Genomic DNA, 20,538 nt, shown 5'->3' on the forward strand with positions numbered 1-20,538 from the left:
AAATGAAACAAAAATAACAACTTTATTCAACAATTTCTTCTCTTCCCTGTCATTCTCCTGTTTACATTGTAGACACAGTGCAGCGCTTCCGGGTTCTACATCAGAACGCAGACTCAGTATTGGCCGATGCTGTTCACATTGCAGGAGCCGGCCAATACCGCTTCATAACATTAAGGTTGAACCACTGTAGTCACATGGACTATTTTAACAAAGTCTGTACTACCTTTGTGGACCTTGAATGTGGAAATTATGTTGCTTTCTAATTCTATGGGGGATTAGAAACCAATTGGATTATATCAAAAATATCTTCATTTGTGTTCTGAAGATGAATGAAGGTCTTACGGGTGTGGAACGACATGAGGGTGAGTAATTAATGACAGAAATTTCATTTTTGGGTGAACTAACCCTTTAACAATAACCTTAAAACCTTTCAATAGTATCTTGTGAACTTTTTAGTGATTCAGACACAAATAAACATTCGGTCACATTCTTTACTCAGCTCTACTACTACTACTACTATTAGTGAGCTGTTCACTTTCATTGAATAGAAATGAATTTCAAAGCTGCTGCTGTGTATTATTATTATTATTATTATTATTATTATTATTATTACAGTCTATGGTATTTAGTTGCTAACAAGTTTTTAATTTTATGTGCTTCGGGAATCAGATGAACGTTGTAGTACATAACAAAGTATTAATAACTTAGATTTTTTAAAGTACACACTGATTTTAGAATTTTCCTTTTAGATATGACTGTCTGAAATTCATGTTGTAAATCAGAGTGTGAACGTCCTTATCTTACTCATAAATCCAAAACTGCTACTCTAAAAACCCATAGGAAATTTCCTATGGGTTTATTATTCTAATAAACCCATAGGAACCCAAGATGGATTAGCCTCTGACTTTAAAATATATTAAGCAATATATTTATATTAGATTACAACCATTATAGCCTGTTTTGTTATTTTTATTTTTGTGTTATTTATTTATTTATTCATTTTTTTTTTTTTTTACGTAGGCCTAACAGGACTTTAAATTTGTTGGGTGTTTTCCCATCAGCCTATGTGTCGGGCGGAAATAGGGCAGCGCAGCTTCTCTGCAGTGATCATCCAGGTCTAAAATGGCAGGAGCAGAGGGAGACGATTCGCTTTATCCCATCGCGGTTTTAATCGATGAACTGAGAAATGAAGATGTTCAGGTAGACATCAGTCTAAGATAAGCTGTGTTTGATTTATGTGTATTAAAAAAATCGTGTTTTATTAGCGTCCTCCATCATTACCCGCTAACCGAGGTTCTCATACAGTGATTAATTTACAAAAGAACTCGCTTTTTCTTCTCCTTATGTTTCCTCCTTGTTCTGACTTGTAGTTTTTTTTTCCAGAAAATCATCAAATTGCATTAAGGTGTTTTTTTTTTTAATTTTTTTTTTTTAATAAAAGATGTATACTTGATCCATAGAATGAAACCTGTGGATAGAAGTTGGCTGTCATAATAATCCTGAAATTGAACGGCTGTGTCTCAAACAAACGTTGAGACGTCTCAAAACGTTGTGGACTGCCTACTTTTTGGCGTTTTACACTAGGATGCGAGTTTGACATTCTAACGTTAGCTCTATGGTTCTAGATTCTGTACCGACAAGATCACATTTTCTATGTCTACCTTACCTGACACACCCAAGTCAGCTCTTGAAGCCACTACGAATGATGTGTGTGAAGGAGTCATCCAAAATGTGATGTGTTGAGGTCCTTAAAGGATTAGTCCACTTTCAAATAAAATTTTCCTGATAATTTACTCACCCTCATGTCATTCAAGATGTCCATGTCCTTCTTTCTTCAGTCGAAAAGAAATTAAGGTTTTTGATGAAAACATTTCAGGATTATTCTCCTTATAGTGGACTTCAATGGACTCCAAACGGTTGAAGGTCAAAATTTGTTTTAGTGCAGCTTTAAACGATACCAGAAGAGGAATAAGGGCTTTATCTAGTGAAACGATCTGTCATTTTCTAAAAAAAAAATACAAATGTATATGCTTTATAAACACAAATGATCGCCTTGCAAGTGCTTCGGCATTACGCCTTCCGTATTCTTCAAAAAGCTTACACTGTATGTCCTACACCTTCCCTATTCTACTTACGGAAAAAACGAAACTGGAGGCACGTTCGTTCCGTAAATTGAATAGGGAAGGCGTAGGACATACAGCGTAAGCTTTTTGAAGAATACGGAAGGCGTAATGCTGAAGCACTTGCAAGGCGATCATTTGTGTTTATAAAGCGTATACATCTGTATTTTTTTTTAATTTTTTTAAGAAAATGACCAATCGTTGTGCTAGTTAAGACCCTTATTCCTCGTCTGGTATCATTTAAAGCCCTTTGAAGCTGCACTAAAACTAATTTTGACCTTCAACCGTTTGGAGTCCATTATAAGGAGAATAATCCTGGAATGTTTTCATCAAAAACCTTAATTTCTTTTCTACTGAAGAAAGAAGGACGTGGACATCTTGGATGACATGGGGGTGAGTAAATTGTCAAGAAATTTTTATTTGAAAGTGGACTAATCCTTTAACTGTCCTCCAGTATTATGAATTGGAGCCACTGACCTACATCTGTATGAAAAAATAATAAAACATGTTGCATGTTTTATTATTTTACATATGTTGCATCCTTTTTTGTCACAATTAATGTAAATCTGTGCACATCCTCAGTTGCGGTTGAACAGTATTAAGAAGTTGTCCACTATTGCTCTGGCACTGGGTGTGGAGAGAACACGGACTGAACTACTGCCCTTCCTCACTGGTACGAATTCAATCCATCCATCTGCATTCGCTCTGATTCTGAACCATTGACTCTTTTTAAATCTTTTATTTGATTTCTGATACAAATGGACTGCTAAATTGCTTTTGTTTTTCAATCACTGTTCATCAGTATTTTTTTTCTTTTGATGTGGTCTGCTGATTTTTTTCCTAGATTTTTTTTGCTATATAAATTGTTAAATAAATATCGAAAAAAAATATATATTGGGTTTTCAATTAATAGTAGTGGTGATGTAACAGAATGACAGAGGTTTTCTTTTGTATTGTGATGTGCAGATACTTTCAGTTTCATCGGAAGATCAAGTTGACATTTTAATTAAAAATTAGTAGTTTTTTTTTTAAAAATGCAGTGCATGAATGAATCGTTCACTATAACTTTATTATTATTATTATTAATTTTTTTAAATTTGTATAAAACTAATTTTCATTTTATATTAAAATATCAGACTGGGTTTTCTCATGGTTCACAAGCAAACTTTTGGTATATTTATTGGGTTTTATGTTTGTTTTTATAAAACTACTCTTACATCCAAAAATATATGTGACCAAGGACCACAAAACCAGTCATAAGGGTCTATACATCCTCAGAAAAAATAAGCTTTACATTGATATATGGTTTGTTAGGATAGGACAATATTTGGCCGAGATACAACTGTTTGAAAATCTGGAATCTGAGGGTGCAAAAAAAATCAAAATATTAAGAAAATCACCTTTAAAGTTGTCCAAATGAAGTCCTTAGCAACGCAAATCCACTCACAAAAATAAATTTGATATATTTTGTGGTAGGAAATTTACAAAATATCTTAATGGAACATGATCTTTACTTATTATCCTAATGATTTTTGGCATACATGAAAAATCGATAATTTTGACCGATACAATGTATTGTTGGCTGTTGCTACAAATATACCTGTGCGACTTATGACTGGTTTTGTGGTCCAGGGTCACATATGTACAACTAAATATAATTAAAATACATGGGAAGAGAAAATCTAGTAAAATAACTTTTTTTATTTATTTATTTTTAATAATGGTTGTACTGTTATTTATTTACCCTTTGATGTTCTTTCAAAGATCTTAACATCATTACTTGCCAAAATGTCAATTAACTAACTGACATCCCTTCATCTGTAGACACCATATATGATGAGGATGAAGTCCTTCTTGCCTTGGCTGAGCAGCTCGGGAGCTTTACTGTACTTGTTGGAGGCCCAGAGTTTGTGCACTGTCTCTTGGTAAGTGATAAAAGGGAAATAAATCGGTTAAATAATGACCAGATCAGATTTTAACCATGTGTTATCTGGAGTCGAGATACCCCTTTCTGCATTTTTTTCATCCTGCACTTTTTCTCCTCAGCCTCCCCTGGAGAGTTTGGCCACAGTGGAGGAAACGGTTGTGCGGGACAAGGCCGTGGAGTCTCTGCGAAAGATCTCTCAGGAACATTCCCCCGTAGACCTAGAGGTGCATTTTGTACCACTTGTGAAGCGTTTGGCCAGCGGGGACTGGTTCACCTCCCGAACGTCTGCGTGCGGGCTGTTTAGCGTCTGCTACCCACGTGTGTCCAGTACTGTTAAAGCTGAAATCCGTCAGTAAGTTCAAATGATGCGTTGTTTTTATGACATAGGCTACTCTTTCAATCCTCTTTAGATTTCTTTTCAATCACCTTGATCACCGTGGTCATGTATTTATTGATATGTCTTTACAGGCACTTCCGCACACTTTGCTCAGACGACACTCCCATGGTGCGTCGTGCCGCCGCCTCTAAGCTAGGCGAGTTTGCGAAGGTTCTGGAGCTGGACTATGTTAAGAGTGATATCATTCCTCTCTTTACAGCACTAGCATCTGATGAGCAGGTACTTTGGTACACATCTGCAGATTTTTGATATTTACCCCAGGGCGTTATTTACCTTTTATAAAGGACAATTATTTTTTAAACCTTATCAAATGTATGCATCATCTTTCTTACATTTGATCAATAAATTCTATTATAATAAGACACTATAGGGCTGTTACCAATCAAATTAAATAATTTACACTGCAAAATTACAACTGCAATAAATAATGTTATGAGATTTAATGTTTTGAATTTTTGAATATTCAAATAAGAAATGTTGAAAAAAAAAAAATGCAATGATACTTTTAAACATGAAACTAAACTGCCAGTAGGTGGCGGCAAGTCAATTAATGAGTGAGTCATTGAGTCATTCGCTCAACCGATTTGTTCGGGTTATTTAGTAACAAAACACCGCTGCTGCTTTGAGAATGCGCAATAGTTCTGCTGTGATCTGTGTTTAGAATTATTTTCATTGGTGAAACGGAACAAAAACAGTCAATATTGTGTCTAAAATGTAAGTGGGCAATTCCAGCGTTATGGACGTGACGTTTGCAGTCAAAATTGAACTGTCTGTTTATATATTCATAATCCCTTACTAAAGAAGTCCAGACATTAGAAAAATGTCAGTCTATATTAATTTTATTTAATTTTTCGTGTTCGCATTTATGAGGAAAAAACAACGTTACGGATGTGACAGTGAAAGTGGTAAGAGAGACTGCTTTAAAACTGCTTTAAAACTTTCACAGAGACCACAAGCAGGCATTTAAACCACCAAATATTGAAGTCTGGGATACCAGTATGGTAAGACTGCACAATTAATCAACTTTATACTAAACTTTATACAACTTTATACTCTGTATTGCGAAAGGTTATGGATTAGATCTATTTCTCATGTTGACAAGCGTGTGTGTTGTTCAAGAATCAATTTAGAGACAATGATTTTCCTTCTCACAGAACTGCCTGCTAAAATACATTAACAAATATTAAAGTTTATCATATAGCAGTTTAAAATGGCAGATTTCTCCCATATTCAGGTGAACCGATTGACACTATTGTCACTCGCTATCATGTTAGTTTTATGTTTTGTGTCTAAATGATTGCACGGTTTTTCGGCTAGTTCACGCAGTTTAAAGCAAAGTCTTGAGTCAAAATGATCAAATTTTATTTCAAGTCAAAATGATTGCAATCTTACAATTATTTTGTCAGCTTGATCGCGGTATTATGATCAATAGGCGAATCATTTAATTAACAAACAGGTAAAAACGCGACATATCAAGAGAAGTGTCCTATATGAGACACAATGCTCTTCTGTAAGTTGTACTGTACCATAGACCATAAAATCGACCTAATATGAAAGTTGAGACCTTTTTTCATATTAAAACTAACAAAGCACAAAGATCATTTCGATTATTGGATATGTTCTGATACACAGTAAGCCTGAAACAGATCACAGCAATATAAAGAAGCAATTCATGCATATGATTTAATATGAAATCATATGCATGACCGTAACGCTTATTATGGTTGTTCTGAGGAAAGTAGTGAGATGAATTGTGGATCCTAATAAGCATAAACATAATTTAGCTTTGTATATAAAGTTTCAAGTTATTTGTATTTATAATTGTTATATTACATAAACTTAATCTCTAAAACGTTACGGACATGATAGAGCACTGAAGCGTCATGACCTCTTAATTCTAGCCCTTATAAATTCAACAGGCAGTGCTGTTATGACAAAATGAGTGTATTTATTTCTCAGGCATGCCTCCATCTTTCTGCACAATGCTTCCTGTTAAAATAAAGTTTTAAAAAAGGGGGTATTTGATCCCTTTTTTGAAAGCATGAAAGATGGTTGGTTGAAAATTTAACTTAAGCATTGTTGCTTACCTCACATGTAGTTGATAAGGCAATTTTCTTAATTTCTGTTAGAGCACATTAATACAGTATATTACAGACCTAAATGGACAACTTAAAAAGGGTTTTGTTCTTTTGGTAAATGGTAAGGATGAGCTTTGCATGGAATTGCCCAAGTGACTTAATATTAACTACTTGTTTATTGAACTATAAAATCAATGAAACGTTTGCAGTCATGATAATATTTGTCAGAACAGCTCCCTTGGCCCATGTTATGTTGCTTAAATCAATCAAAATAAAACAGTAGGGAGAATCAATGAATTAGGAATAATTTACTGCCACTGTGAGAATATCATGTAAACAAAAAAGTAACTGTAGTCTGATTAAGAGTATCTAAAAACGTAATATAATCAATGACTTAATTTTAGAAATCTGATTACGTAATCCAGATTGCATGTAATCAGTCACTACCCACACACATTTTTTTCTAATTGTTTAATAAAACATTGAAAAATATTTAAACTTAAAAAAAAAAAGAAAAAAAGACTAAGATACAGGAAAATATGTCATTACTTACGTCATTACCTTTTTTTACTTGGTTACACCACAATTGACATTTCTAGAGTCATTAAATTGAAACTTTTCCTAATTGTATATGCATTGTTCAAAACCAACATGAATATAAAGATTACATTTCCAAGAACTTTGCACGTATGTTTTAGACAAGATTTTTAAAAGATTGTTCTTTATTTATTTTTCCGCTCCCGTGGGCGTTCTTATTTGTCATTGACCCAGACGTTTACTTTTCTCTGCAGGACTCTGTGCGTCTTTTGGCGGTAGAAGCTGGTGTCAGCATTGCCACTCTCCTGCCACAGGAAGACTTGGAAGCTCTGGTCATGCCCACTTTACGTCAGGCCGCCGAGGACAAGTCCTGGAGGGTGCGCTACATGGTGGCAGACAAATTCTCAGAAGTGGGTACTTATGAAACGCATATTTGGCCATTATCCACGTTTCCTCTGAGACTTAGACTAACTGGATGTTTTTCTGTTTGTGTAAAGTTGCAAAAAGCAGTTGGCCCAGAGATCACCAAGAACGATTTGGTCCCAGCGTTCCAGAACTTGTTGAAAGACTGCGAGGCAGAGGTCCGGGCTGCTGCTGCCAACAAGGTGAAAGGTGAGGTGTCCCTCTGCCAGCTTCCCAAAGCCTGATTTCTCTTTGAAAACAGCCACAACATTATTTCATGGCCTGTTTATCTCTGCAGTATTCTGTGAAAATTTGCCTGAAGACAGCAGGGAGACCATCATCATGACTCATATTCTGCCATGCGTCAAGGTACACATTTTAATCTCGCCCACTTGTTTATGAAATTGCGTGTGGCTGAACAGTTATGCTGCGCAGTGTCGGCCAAGTTCTCAGGAGGGGGTACCTAGAAAACTCAAGCTTGTTTTCTGATAATGTGATATCATATCTGGGAAGGTGTCCAGGTTGTCTCAGCAAGAGATCTTGCAGCAGGTCTGGTTGTTTTTGTGTTATTTTGGGGGTGTTTACATCTTTGCTGTAAACAAGTGGTAATTTAATGTTTTAATTTATGACAGAATAATTGCACTTATGTAGCTCATACTTCAAACATGCATGCATATATATACAGACTAGGGTTTATGCCTCATCTATACAGATTACCAGAGTTCTCTCATTTATTTAGGTCATCATCAGCAGGTGAGTTAACTTTTTGTAGTTGAATTGTCCATCCTCTGTGAGGTCATGGGCAGCAGGGGTCACTGTTGTTATCCGTTACACCTATTAGTGATCCCATGTCAGCTGTCTGCCTCTAGGTTTCCTGTAGCATCAGGCTAGGATTAGGTTTTTATTATTATTTCCTGGTACAGTATATGCCTGTGACTGTCTGAATCATGGTACTAGAGGGGGTGAAATGGCATTTTATTAATAAAGGAGTTCAGTCAAGTTTTACTGGATTAAGCCTGACTTTTCCAAGCTACCAGAATAATTTAACTAAAAATGTATTTTACTGCTAAATAGTGGAAATGCAGTGTGTGGATGTCTGGAAACACAAATGAATCAAAGAAATTCAAATTGAAATATTTGTCCCTCCTCCCTAAACCAATTCACTTAATAAACACCATTTCGGCAAGCCTAAATGAATCAGATATAACAAATTAAACAGGTTAAAATTATCTGATTTGTTTTAACTTGATTCATTTTGACCTTTTGAATTAAATTTTTTTTTTTCCAGAATTACTTAAAGGCATTTTTATGTGTGCCATTAGTAGTTAAATACATTTTTGGCTAAATACTGCTATTTATCATGGTTTTTAATTTAGCGATGATCAATGGCTATCTGTGCATTAAACGATTTTAATGCACGACGTAGAGGCAAAAAAACACCTGATGCGAAGCAGAGTGCATTCAAATAATTTATACTACAAGGCTGTTGAATGCTTGAATCTGATTGGTTGACCAACATTCTAAGGTGCAATTATTTTTAGGGAAACACACAGCTAAAGTAGTTCTAGCGGGTCTTGACCGCATTACAGTTCCATATCACTTCGCCAAATGATTTCAGTTATTTCAAAAGGTCCTTACAGCCTACAACAGCAAAAGAAACAAAACCCACAACGACGCAGACCAAGTGTCTTGAGGTGTGGTAACCGTAGTTTAAGCGGAATAATTGACTCCGGGCCGTTGAATTCTTAGAAAATATTTTCTAAGAATTCAGCGGCCCGTCGTCAATTATTCCTTACTTAATGCACAGCTAGCTGTGGATTTATCCCGCTTATACCATGGTCATATGCCAGCATAGACAAGTTAAAGTGTTAAATTTGAAAGGCACCCAATGGTACCTTTTTTTTGGCACTTTACTCTCTGTGTAATAACAAACATTTATTTCAGTGGAAAAAAAATGTCCAAACCTCTCAATTTCAAAATTTTTCTTTTTTATTTATTTAGAAATTTTACACACTAGACAAAATAAACTTGTGTGCGCTGTAGTATGCATGAGAACGCATTACAGCGGAGAATTCAAATGTCACGAAAGATCGGTTCTCGTTCTGTTCTTCACCTGTGCTGTTCAGCGATGTGTTCGGACACATTTCCTCAGCACAGTAGCACTGTGTTGTTTCATTTTCCCCACGATGCTGGAGTTTGACAAACAACACATGGAAAATATGACTGACAATATTTAGTATGTAACAACATGCGGAGCGCGCATGAGAGCTGTTTCTGTGCGGAACGCCGCGATGAAATTAACAACGCTCGCAACACAGATCATAGATCATATACGGACTGGAGTAAGCATGTTTCAAGTTTTTATGGACATATTGCAAGTAGCGTTGTCTCAGTTAGCATCTAGTTTTGTGAAATGTAACCACACTTCAGAACGTTTAGCCATTGCCCTGTGTGTTGTGTTTGAACAAGCTGCTAGGATGAAGTCGCATGGTCTCTTTTTCTCTAACTTCGGCTACCTTACTCTCACGCCCAGATGTGTTCTCAGGTACCGAAATTTGGCACTGATTGAGTACTCGGTAGTACCGACGTAATTCGGTTGGTGCCCTAAAGATATTAGTCACAACCCTCCACCCCCTTACCAAAAAAAGGTAAAAAAAAAAAAAAAAAAAAAAACAATGACAACAAAAGCTTCTTATACTTTTTTGAAGGAGATGCCATATAATAATGTATCAAGATTTTACTATAGTAACTATTGTTGCCATGGTATATTTTATGAATATATTTTTGTCAATTTGTGAATTTAATCAATCAGTTTGTCCAGAGAGCTGGTATGATTCGCCAGCCACATCTACGGCACATATGGTGTAATATAATGATTGGTCCTTAATTTTTTCCATTTGTAGTTATTGTCTAGGATTTGAGATTAAGTAGTCAGTTCAGGGTTTTTTTTTCTTTCTTTCCCTTTCCTAATTTGAACTACAGAGAACAGTGGAACAGCCTTCGGTGTGTTCTTACTTGAGCTTCACAAGGCGTTCTTTGGTCATAAGTGGACTGAGAGTCTCATGACCTGATGTTTGATATCTGTTAATAAGCTTATGCAAGCGGATCCTTTCTCGCAGATACAAACAGCTTTCTGCTTACTTTGTCAGCAGATGTGATCTGCAATTAGCCTATCCATACAAGCTGCTCACTGAAACATCAGATCAAAGATAATGCGGGATTTTGGACCCTCTGCAATGTTTTACAAGCAAATAATTGTCCAGGTTTTCAGGCTCAAATAAACCTCACCATGGTGCTGCCTTTCTTCAAAGACTCCAGCAATGGGGATGGGAATATTTAGGCACCAAAATGAATCCGTTTAGTGAGTCATGATTTGATTCTAAATCTATTTTAGATGCATTGTTTTTCTGCAAGAGCAGTATGATTGACTCGTTGCCACATTGTCTGTAAAGTAGACATAATTGTTTAATGTTTTGATTGATGTTGACTGTTTTCTGTAGGTTGATTCAGAATTGAATAAATTGTTTATAATAGTATTAATTAATAAGTTAATTAACAAAATTATTACTATAATAATAAATCATTATTATAATGTTATTAATAATATTGAATATAATAAATATTGATTTTAATATAATGAATATAAGTATCTTGTTTCTATTAACAATAATATGACTATAATAATGAATTATTTATTATTATTAATTAGTATTAGTTGTTGTATATTAATTTATTTTCCACCCCATCCTACAATCACCATCTCTCTGATTACAGCTACTTGTAGAAGAATAGTTTGATTTCAAAACCCTCAAGCCTCGTTCTCTTCCCTTAACAGGAGCTTGTGTCTGACACAAACCAGCATGTGAAGTCTGCCCTGGCTTCTGTCATCATGGGTCTCTCTACCATCTTGGGCAAGGACAACACCGTAGAACATCTGTTGCCTCTTTTCCTGGCCCAACTGAAGGACGAGGTAACCCACCTGGAGCTCGGCCCAGTCTTTCATCTGTTTGTCTCTCTCTTACTCCTGTGGTTAAAGCTCCTTATGATTGTTCTAGAACCGAGACAACAGATGTTCATTTTCCAGGTCTGATAGGTCACCTTGTGTTGGGCTTAAGAGATGTTTCCTAAATGATCTTCACTAAAGTCCTTGATTGATGTTCCTTTTATTGGGCTCTCGTCCACGACCACTCTCTGAGACGTATTAGCTTTTAGAATGTAGTAATAAACTCTTAGTCTGTTTTTAAATGAAGTTGAACTTTGGCCTCAGCTTTCAGCTGGGCCATGCCAAAACCAAAACCCATCCAAACGCTTTCCTCCTGTGTTTGTGTTCCCTTCTGTTTTATTGGACTCCTCTCGATTGTCAAACACACAATCTGAAAATGTTAAGAGCTGGATTCTGTGAATTCTGTCCTGAAGTGTATTTCCATTGGCCGCTTATCCGTCCGGCTCTGTTTGACTAACAAACTTTGTTGTTTGGATTTTAGTCAGTCATCACCAAAGTGCACTTGCTCAAGCAAGTCATCAAATATTTGGCAGCATGTATGCGTGCGCTGTAACAATATCACATGAGTATGGCGTCCTCCTGGAGCCTTTTAAGGAAATATAAAAGGAGACCTTTTCCTTTTCAGTAAAATTCATACATAAGACTTTTACTCGTATAATTACAAGAAATTATGAGGACTTTAAAGCCATAAAATTAATGTTGCCTGTGTTTAGTTTCTTCAAGACATGTTTAATACACCAGTCTTATTGTGCCTGATTCATCTTTCCATGTTATTGTAAAGGGACAAAAAAAGGTTTTTAACTTTTTGGTTAATATTTTGTTATCAGGCCATCCTTGTTTAATCCTTCCTTGAAAAACAAATGTATTATTTAAAATTAAATAAATAATTTAATTTAAACCAATTAAACATTAAATAAATACATTAAAAATATAGATTTAATAATATTTAATTAATTTAATTAATATATCAAGATATTTAAAGATTGATACATTTATTTTATTTATTAATTGATTTATTCATAAATAAATATAAAATGGTGTTCTATTTCCCTGTAGTGCCCTGAGGTGCGTCTGAACATCATTTCTAATCTGGACTGTGTGAATGAGGTGATCGGGATCCGGCAGCTCTCTCAGTCTCTGCTGCCAGCTATTGTGGAGCTGGCTGAGGATGCCAAGTGGAGGGTTCGACTGGCCATCATTGAGTACATGCCATTGCTGGCTGGCCAACTGGTAAGTCTGTGCACTACTCTCACATTGCTAGGAGATCGATTCGTTTTATCTGGACTGAAAACTAGTCTGCTGCCTTCTTTGGACTCAAAAATAAATATTCTGTCATTTACTTACCCTCGTGTTTCAAACCTGTTTAATGTTCTTCATTCTGTAAAGAAAAAGTAGGAATTTTAAAGAAGGTTTATGCAGCTCTTTTTCATACAATGCAAGTGAATGTTTAGCAGATATCCCAAAAGGATTGAACAAACAAACTGATTTGGAAATGCTTGAAGATGTTTTTATTTTTTCTCAACGAACTATTCCTTTTAACTGCATGAAATGTAACTATATTCCAACTTTGTTGCTAGGGAGTGGAGTTTTTCGATGAGAAGTTGAATTCCCTGTGCATGGCATGGCTCATTGATCACGGTAGGTCTTCTGGGTCCTCTTTTTCCAGTGTATGATGATTCCTTTGAGTACTGGAGTAATGTAAAAAGATACATTGAGTTATTGACAACAATGAACCAAAACGTTTAAACTGTATAAGTTCAAGCAGATGCATTTGCTTACATTTGAAGATAGCACTGCCAAGATGTGAAGCAGTTGCCTCTGCCTCTCTCCTGTCATACTCCTTCCCCAAAAGGAGAAAGAGAAACGCATGTATCTCTAGAAGATTCTGTTCTGCTCTCTTGGCCAATTACAAGAGTTTGATAAGATTGTAGAACTCTTACCCACTGTTCATCTTTCTTGCTTTCTTCCCCCTTCTCTCTCTTTTACCTACATGTGTCTTTCTGTCTGTCTTTCTTTATTAGGGGCCAAGCACAATGTAGGTGCATAGGCAGCTATTGTAATCATTGGCATTCTTATTCTTATTCTGCTCTTGAAGTCTATGGCAGCCAATAGAATAGGTTGTGGGACAGTTATGAAATTTGGCACACAGCTAGAGGACAGTCTAAACGTTAACAACAGTGATTTTGGAGTCTCTAACTGAATCTCTCTAGTGCCACCAATTGTTTAAAGTTGCATTTATGTTTATGCTAATAACTTTTAAACCATAAGGGCAAACAGAAATAAGAAACAAAAATTATTTTTTCTTCTGATTCCTTGGCTCAAGATGATTTGGGTGCACGTCATAATTTTCAAAAATTTTCCACCATTTTGAATTTTCAGAAAAACCTACCTTTTTCAAACTCCTCCTAGACCATTGCTCTAATTTCATGAAAATTAAACCAGATCATGCCGACAAAAAGTTACGGAATTCAAGTTGATTCGTCAAACCATTCGTGAATAATGTGTGGTCGAATTCGACGAAGAGCACGCCAAAATGAATGTGTGGCTATATCTCTGCAAGGCTTTAACGTGTTCAGACCAAACTTGCTGTGTGTTATGACAACCATGACCTGCACAGACTTTGGCAGAGTGCCATTTAGTAGTCTGGAGATATGAAAAATGGCTGTTTTTGCTTATTACTTCTGAACGGTTTGGCCAAATCTGATCTTGGTTTCGGTGCAGCATGCTGAGTTGAACAAAACCCATTGGTTTTCCCATATCAGCCATTTTGGTCGTCAGCCATTTTGAATTTTGTCATAAAATGCTATATTTTACAAATGTATTGGCATATCATAACGAATCTCGGTAAGTGCCATCGGCACTATGCCCTGAAGGTACTCAAAGTTTCAAGACGGCACCACATTGTGGTCAATTATAATGAAATTTCAAAAAAGGCTAATAGCTTTTGATTAATTTTGCCTATTGTAATGAAACTGGTCTTAATAGATTCCTTGGGTCATGCTGAGAACATAAATACCAATTTTGCCATAGTTGGCTAAACTTCCTGTCCGCCATTTTGATTTTCTTTAAAAACCTACTTTTTCGAACTACTCCTAGAATGTTTGTCCGATTTTCACCAAATTCGAGACCGATAATCTTCAGACCATGCCGGCAAAAAGTTATGGATTTCGTGTCAATAGTCAAAACCGTTTTTACCGCATCAACGTATTTGAAGGCATAATGCCAAATAGCATCTGAGGCTGGATCTCTGGAAACATTTGACATATCACCAGACTTTGTGTAAATATCACCCAACACTGACCACTAGTGGTTAAACGGATCATTGTTGATTCGTGATCCGTACGGACCAAGCCCCGCGGTTCGGCATGCATGTGATTCGTGGATCAATTGCAAGTTTAACCGCAATAGAGTGAAAGGTTATCATTTGCTCGTGTTTTGTCTTGCTAGTTTACACATTAAATAGATATAAAACCATTCCAGCGCTAGAAGAGGCAAAAGAGGATTTCATTCGGTATCGCACACCACGCTGTTATCGGTGCACACAGACGCACATACATAAAAGGCTCGCGCGCACACACACACACACACAGAGAGAGAGAGAGAGGCGTGTTACAGATAGCTCGCGAACTCCAAATTGATTTCTCTTTCGCGTCCTCAATGCACGTGGATGGACACATACACGCATTATGTCAGTGAAAATACCCCTCTCGGCAAGTATTCTCGTAAACACGTTCGGTTATGTCTTAAGTGAACGAGGTGAGAATTCAGATGTGTATCTATCAGATGTGTGCGTGCATGGGGTCTTACTCTTAAAGTGACAGCAACCTATAAATCCTGCTGTTGTCTGTCATGTAAATCAAACAACAAAACAGCTTTAACAAAGATTAATCTATATTAAATTTATACAGTGAACAGTGTCGTTTTACATTTAACTACATTTCTGTACACGAAAATTAATACTACATTTAGACCTTATACTTTATTTGTAACTGTTGTATTTATCTATTTTTGTAATTAGTGAATAGTATTTGTTCTTTTTACAGTCTGTTCACTTGCCTTTAATAATGTATTAGTTAAGCTAGTAGTTTCTAGTGTGGTATTGGAGTAGTTAAAGTGGGCTAAGAAATAAACCACATCAGATCAATTTGGTGTCAGCGCTACCTATTGGTCAAAATTATTAAGCAATTATGTTGCATTACAAGTGATTGTATTGATGGGCTTTCAACTATTTTGCTTAAAATAGTCTCCAAATGTCTTTACTGACTTTTTTGCAGTTGGTCTGATGTGACAGTTGGTCTGAAAAGTGACAGTAAAGACTTTATAATTTTACAAAGGTTTTCATCAAAGAATTCTGGGGGGAGAAGCAATAAATCAGCATATGTGACCCTAAAGATTTGAGTAATGGCTGTTGAAAACTCAGCTTTGCCATCACAATATCTAATATCCAGCCTCATAGTGGCGCCACTTTTTTTTTTTTTTTTTTTTTTTTTTTTTTTTTTTTTTTTTAGAACAGATAAGAATTTTAAACTGCCTGCTGATCTCGTTTTGATTGGCATGTCAGTGGTAATGAATGTTTCAGATTGATGAGCCTCTTAGTAAATCTTTAATTTAATGGTTGTCAGAATGGTTATGATCTCACTCTGAACCATGCACTGAGTAGATCCAGCTGTTGAGGTGTTTTGCATGGTGATTTTCAGCGAGGACCTTGACCACACACACACACGCACAATTACACTCTGACACAGTTGTAGACAAAGGGCCAGATGGGTTACATCACTGGAATGTTCTTGTATATCCTGTGCTGCTGGGCCAGTGCTGTCGTCTTACATAATAGCGCCGCTTCGGCTCTGAGCTCTTATCGGTTCTGTCATGTGTAAATGTGAACTCATTTTTCTGACAAATACACACAGGCACATCTGCAATAGGTACACAGTGTCAAATGGATTGTCTCATTTTGTGTGTGTTTTATAATCCCCATTTTAAAGCTTGACCTACTTCATGAGGTGCTCATCACATTTTGGCTGACTTGAAGTATTTTTTTTTTCTTTCATAAGCTCTGTGAGGACTATGGGTGGGGATTTGTCATGAATTTTAAACTCTAAATAGGATTGTCTCAGGCAAATTCTTAGCCTTTTGATAAAGGAGGTTATGTCATCGTCAGACTGGTTTGAAAAGAGCCGCCCATCTGATGTTTAGTAGATTTGTGATGCACAATTTCACAGGATGTTTGTAGATATTTACTCTTCCCAGAATTAAGGTTAAATTGCTTAGATTGTCATCTCTATTGGAGTTATTGTGAAGTCAGGTGGAATGTAATCTTTGAAGGTAATGCTGGGCACCAAAACAATGTTGATTAACCCCACTTGGGTTCAAATCTCATGCCAGAAATCTAATCAAACAAGCGAGGAAAGCTGAAAATAGCAAAGTAAATATTACAGAACAAGTACGTAATTCATGTCAAGTCATCTTTGAGGGGAAAAAACAAGTGAAATGGTGGACCTCCGTTGGATAAAGAGTGTGGTGTAGTTTAGCGGATAAAAATCTGGACTGGTAAATGGAAGATTGTCTTCAACCCTTAAAGGGACAATCCATAAATCACTGTTGACTTTAAATGGAAATTTAAGTTGTATATGAAATACAAATTTCCCATACTTTCCTTCTAATTTCTTAATAAAAGTTCTTGCTTTTATTGTGTGCAGTTAATGTTAACAGGATACTGGTGAAGCTGCCTCTTTTTGAAAATACCCAGTTTTCACAATCTATTCAATCTACAGAAGAAAAAGTCCCATTTTATTTATATGTGTGTGTGTGTGTGTGTGTGTGTGTGTGTGTGTGTGTGTGTGTTTGCATGTATAAACTGTATGTATTTTTAATTTATTTATTTGTTTGTTTGTTTTAATTTATTCATTCTTATTTAATAAAATGTATTTAATTTTTCATTTTTAATTAATCTATTCTTCATTTGTTTTATTTTTTTGTTATTTTTATTTGTAATTTTATTTTATTTTTCTCAATTATTTAATGTCACATTATGGAAGTAAAATGGTTTGTTAATGATATTTTATGTTGAATTTAAGTACCAACTTATGGAAGCCCATTTCCGCCACTAAATAAAAACTGTAATTGCGACTTTTTATCTCAGAATTCTGACTTTTTTTTTTTCCTCACAATTGCGAGTTATAAAGTCAGAATTGCGAGATATAAACTCGCATTTGCCTGATATAAAGTCACAATTCTGAGATATAAACTCACAATTGTTGTTTTTATTTTTTTATTTAGTGGCGACAACGGGCTTCCATACCAACTAGACATGAGGTTTGGTATAGCGATAGTAAGGTTTTAAAAAAAGGATTTTGTTCTTTCCCTTTAATGACTAAATTGTAAGTCGCTATATATGGATAAATGTGTCTTCATGTTGTATGGCAGTGGACTAAATCTGGCAGCATGGACTGAAATATTTGTGATTTACAAGTATCTAAATGTTGTTTGGCCAACAGCATTGATGTTAGCATGCAAGTTAACAGAAGTATCTTTGCAGTGTATGCCATCCGAGAGGCTGCCACCTGCAACCTAATGAAGCTGGTGGAGAAGTTTGGAGCAGAATGGGCCCAGAACACCATTGTGCCCAAAGTCCTTGGCATGGCCAATGATTCCAACTACCTGCACAGGATGACCACTCTTTTCTGCATCAATGTAAGTATGGATGGTCCCTGCTCCAATTAGTTGGAAGTCATTTCATCAGTACCTGGTGTGGCAAGATGGCAATAACTGGAAGTCTTTTTATTCTTTATTTGGGTCAGGCTCTGTCTGAAGCATGTGGACAGGAAATCACTACCAAGCACATGTTGCCTGTAGTCCTCAAGATGTCCACTGACCAAGTGGCCAATGTGCGCTTCAATGTAGCCAAGAGCTTACAGAAGATAGGACCAGTTCTGGACAGCAGGTTTGTTTAAATAATAGCTGCCTAATCCCTATTGCTCTTCATGGTATTAGCAAACAAACAGCAATACTAACAATGATGTATCCCACAGTGCTCTGCAGGCAGAGGTCAAACCAGTCCTGGAGAAACTAGCCACAGACCAAGATATGGATGTGAAGTACTTTGCTCAGGAGGCTTTAAGTGGTACTTATCCCTAAATCTCTTTAAAGGATCAGTTCACTTTCATATAAAATTTTCCTGATAATTTACTCACCCCCGTGTCATCCAAGATGTTCATGTCTTTCTTTCTTCAGTCGAAAAGAAATTAAGGTTTTTGATGAAAACATTCCAGGATTATTCTCCTTTTAATGGACTTCTATGGCCTCCAAACGGTTGAACCATACTTTCGTATTCTTCAAAAAGCTTCCCTATTCAACTTACGGAAAAAATGTAACTGGTGCTGCGTTCGTTCCGTAAGTTGAATAGGGAAGGCGTAGGACATACAGCGTAAGCTTTTTGAAGAATACGAAAGTACGGTTTTGGCGGAAGCACTTGGAAGGCAATCATTTGTTTATATAAAGCATATACATTTACGTTTTTTTTTCGAAAATGACAGATCGTTTCGCTAGATAAGACCCTTATTCCTCGTCTGGTATCGTTTATAGCCCTTTGAAGCTGCACTGAAACTGTAATTTTGACCTTCAACTTTAATTTCTTTTCGACTGAAGAAAGAAAGACATGAACATCTTGGATGACATGGGGGTGAGTAAATTATCAAGAAAATTTTATATGAAAGTGAACTAATCCTTTTAACCTTCAAACATAAATTTTCTTAGAACATGGTTTCATTCTCCCCTATACTGTTTTTTTAATTTATTTATTTTTTGCTCTCTCCGCAGTTCTTGCATTGGCTTGACTGACTTCCTCTCCACATCCAGTGAAAAACTGACAACACAAAACCTGTTGCATTCTATTTATTATTCTTTTTGAATGATTAAGTATCGTCTGTGTGTTTTTGTTTACTCTCAAAGATATTGAATGATCAAAGGATGGACTTTTGGTCAAGTTTTACCTCTCAAACACTGTTCTCAGCTCAGCTTTGCATGCTTGTACAGTTTGCGCATAGCTCATCTCAAACATCACCCCTTGAGCCATTCCATTGCGATCGTATCGTAATCTGTACATGCCTGCTTCAGCATGCCTTTTGCTTTTCTTAGACTGGAGCTCATCCTGCCAGTAGCAGATGGTGCAAAATGCCTGTTTATTTGCTTTACTAGATTTGCTAGCGCACAGCACATCGTTTACATGTGTTCCCTCTCCAGAGAGAAAAAAAAATCTCATGTGCTCACACGGTTTAACTGCAGAGTCCTCTGTGTGCACAGGCCAGATAGTGTTCTGAGCGAATGGTTAGATTGCGGGCTCTCTTGAAATTTGCTTTATGTAATGATGTCACACTTTTATCATGAGCTTTTTCCATCTAGGGACCACATAATTGAATCATTTGTGCTCTAACACGGGATACACGTCTTAAAGGACATCACTTATTTAATTCACACAGCTTAGCCTGCATTTTTTGCTCATGTTGGTCCTGAATAGCCCCCTTTATAGACTTGTAGACTTATAGACATGTGCCAATGAAATGTCTAGTTATAGTACAATTTATAATTTTGTATGTTTTTCTATTATCCTTTTTATTTTTTTTGGAGGGCATGTTAAAAGTGTGGTCATGTAATCATTTGGATGGCATGGAGGAACATTGTCTCTCAGTTTATAGACTTAATTAAACAATATTCATTGTTACAAACAACTTTCACCTACTGCATTCTTAGGAAACCCTTTGTTCATTCATGGTAAATATCATGAGAACTTGTAGCTCTGTTTTTGTTTAACTCATTTGGGATAATTGTGTACTTTTTGGGACTAAATAAAGTCATTTGAACTACGTATCTTGCTGTTGTCCTCTTTTGACGCACTCTCACAGACTAATCGTTGCATAATTCTAAGCGAAACTGGTTGTGCGTCACACCTGTTAGATATCGTCTCTAAGAGTTTGTCATCCTATATAATTTTAAAGATTAATGTGGAATCAGGTTTTTGGTCTCCCGATGAACCATTTTCTACAGTTACCTGGCTAGTGATCTTATCGACCGCATTG

The 20,538-nt window shown here is 36.2% G+C and overlaps 1 protein-coding gene across 1 annotated transcript; it reads left to right on the top strand.

The window, feature by feature from the left end:
• The first annotated feature begins 1,036 nt into the window (after window positions 1-1,036).
• ppp2r1bb (protein phosphatase 2, regulatory subunit A, beta b) lies at window positions 1,037-20,329 on the top strand. Its single transcript, XM_051862320.1, has 15 exons — window positions 1,037-1,200; window positions 2,703-2,793; window positions 3,945-4,045; window positions 4,167-4,399; window positions 4,516-4,663; window positions 7,314-7,469; window positions 7,557-7,671; window positions 7,760-7,830; window positions 11,297-11,431; window positions 12,521-12,694; window positions 13,042-13,102; window positions 18,003-18,157; window positions 18,265-18,407; window positions 18,496-18,587; window positions 19,283-20,329. The coding sequence occupies exons 1-15, from the start codon at window positions 1,123-1,125 to the stop codon at window positions 19,297-19,299; spliced, it is 1,770 nt and encodes a 589-aa protein (XP_051718280.1). The 5' UTR covers window positions 1,037-1,122; the 3' UTR covers window positions 19,300-20,329.
• Window positions 20,330-20,538: the final 209 nt, after the last annotated feature.

The sequence above is a fragment of the Ctenopharyngodon idella genome, chromosome 15 (assembly GCF_019924925.1).
Source record: "Ctenopharyngodon idella isolate HZGC_01 chromosome 15, HZGC01, whole genome shotgun sequence".
NCBI lineage: Eukaryota > Metazoa > Chordata > Actinopteri > Cypriniformes > Xenocyprididae > Ctenopharyngodon > Ctenopharyngodon idella.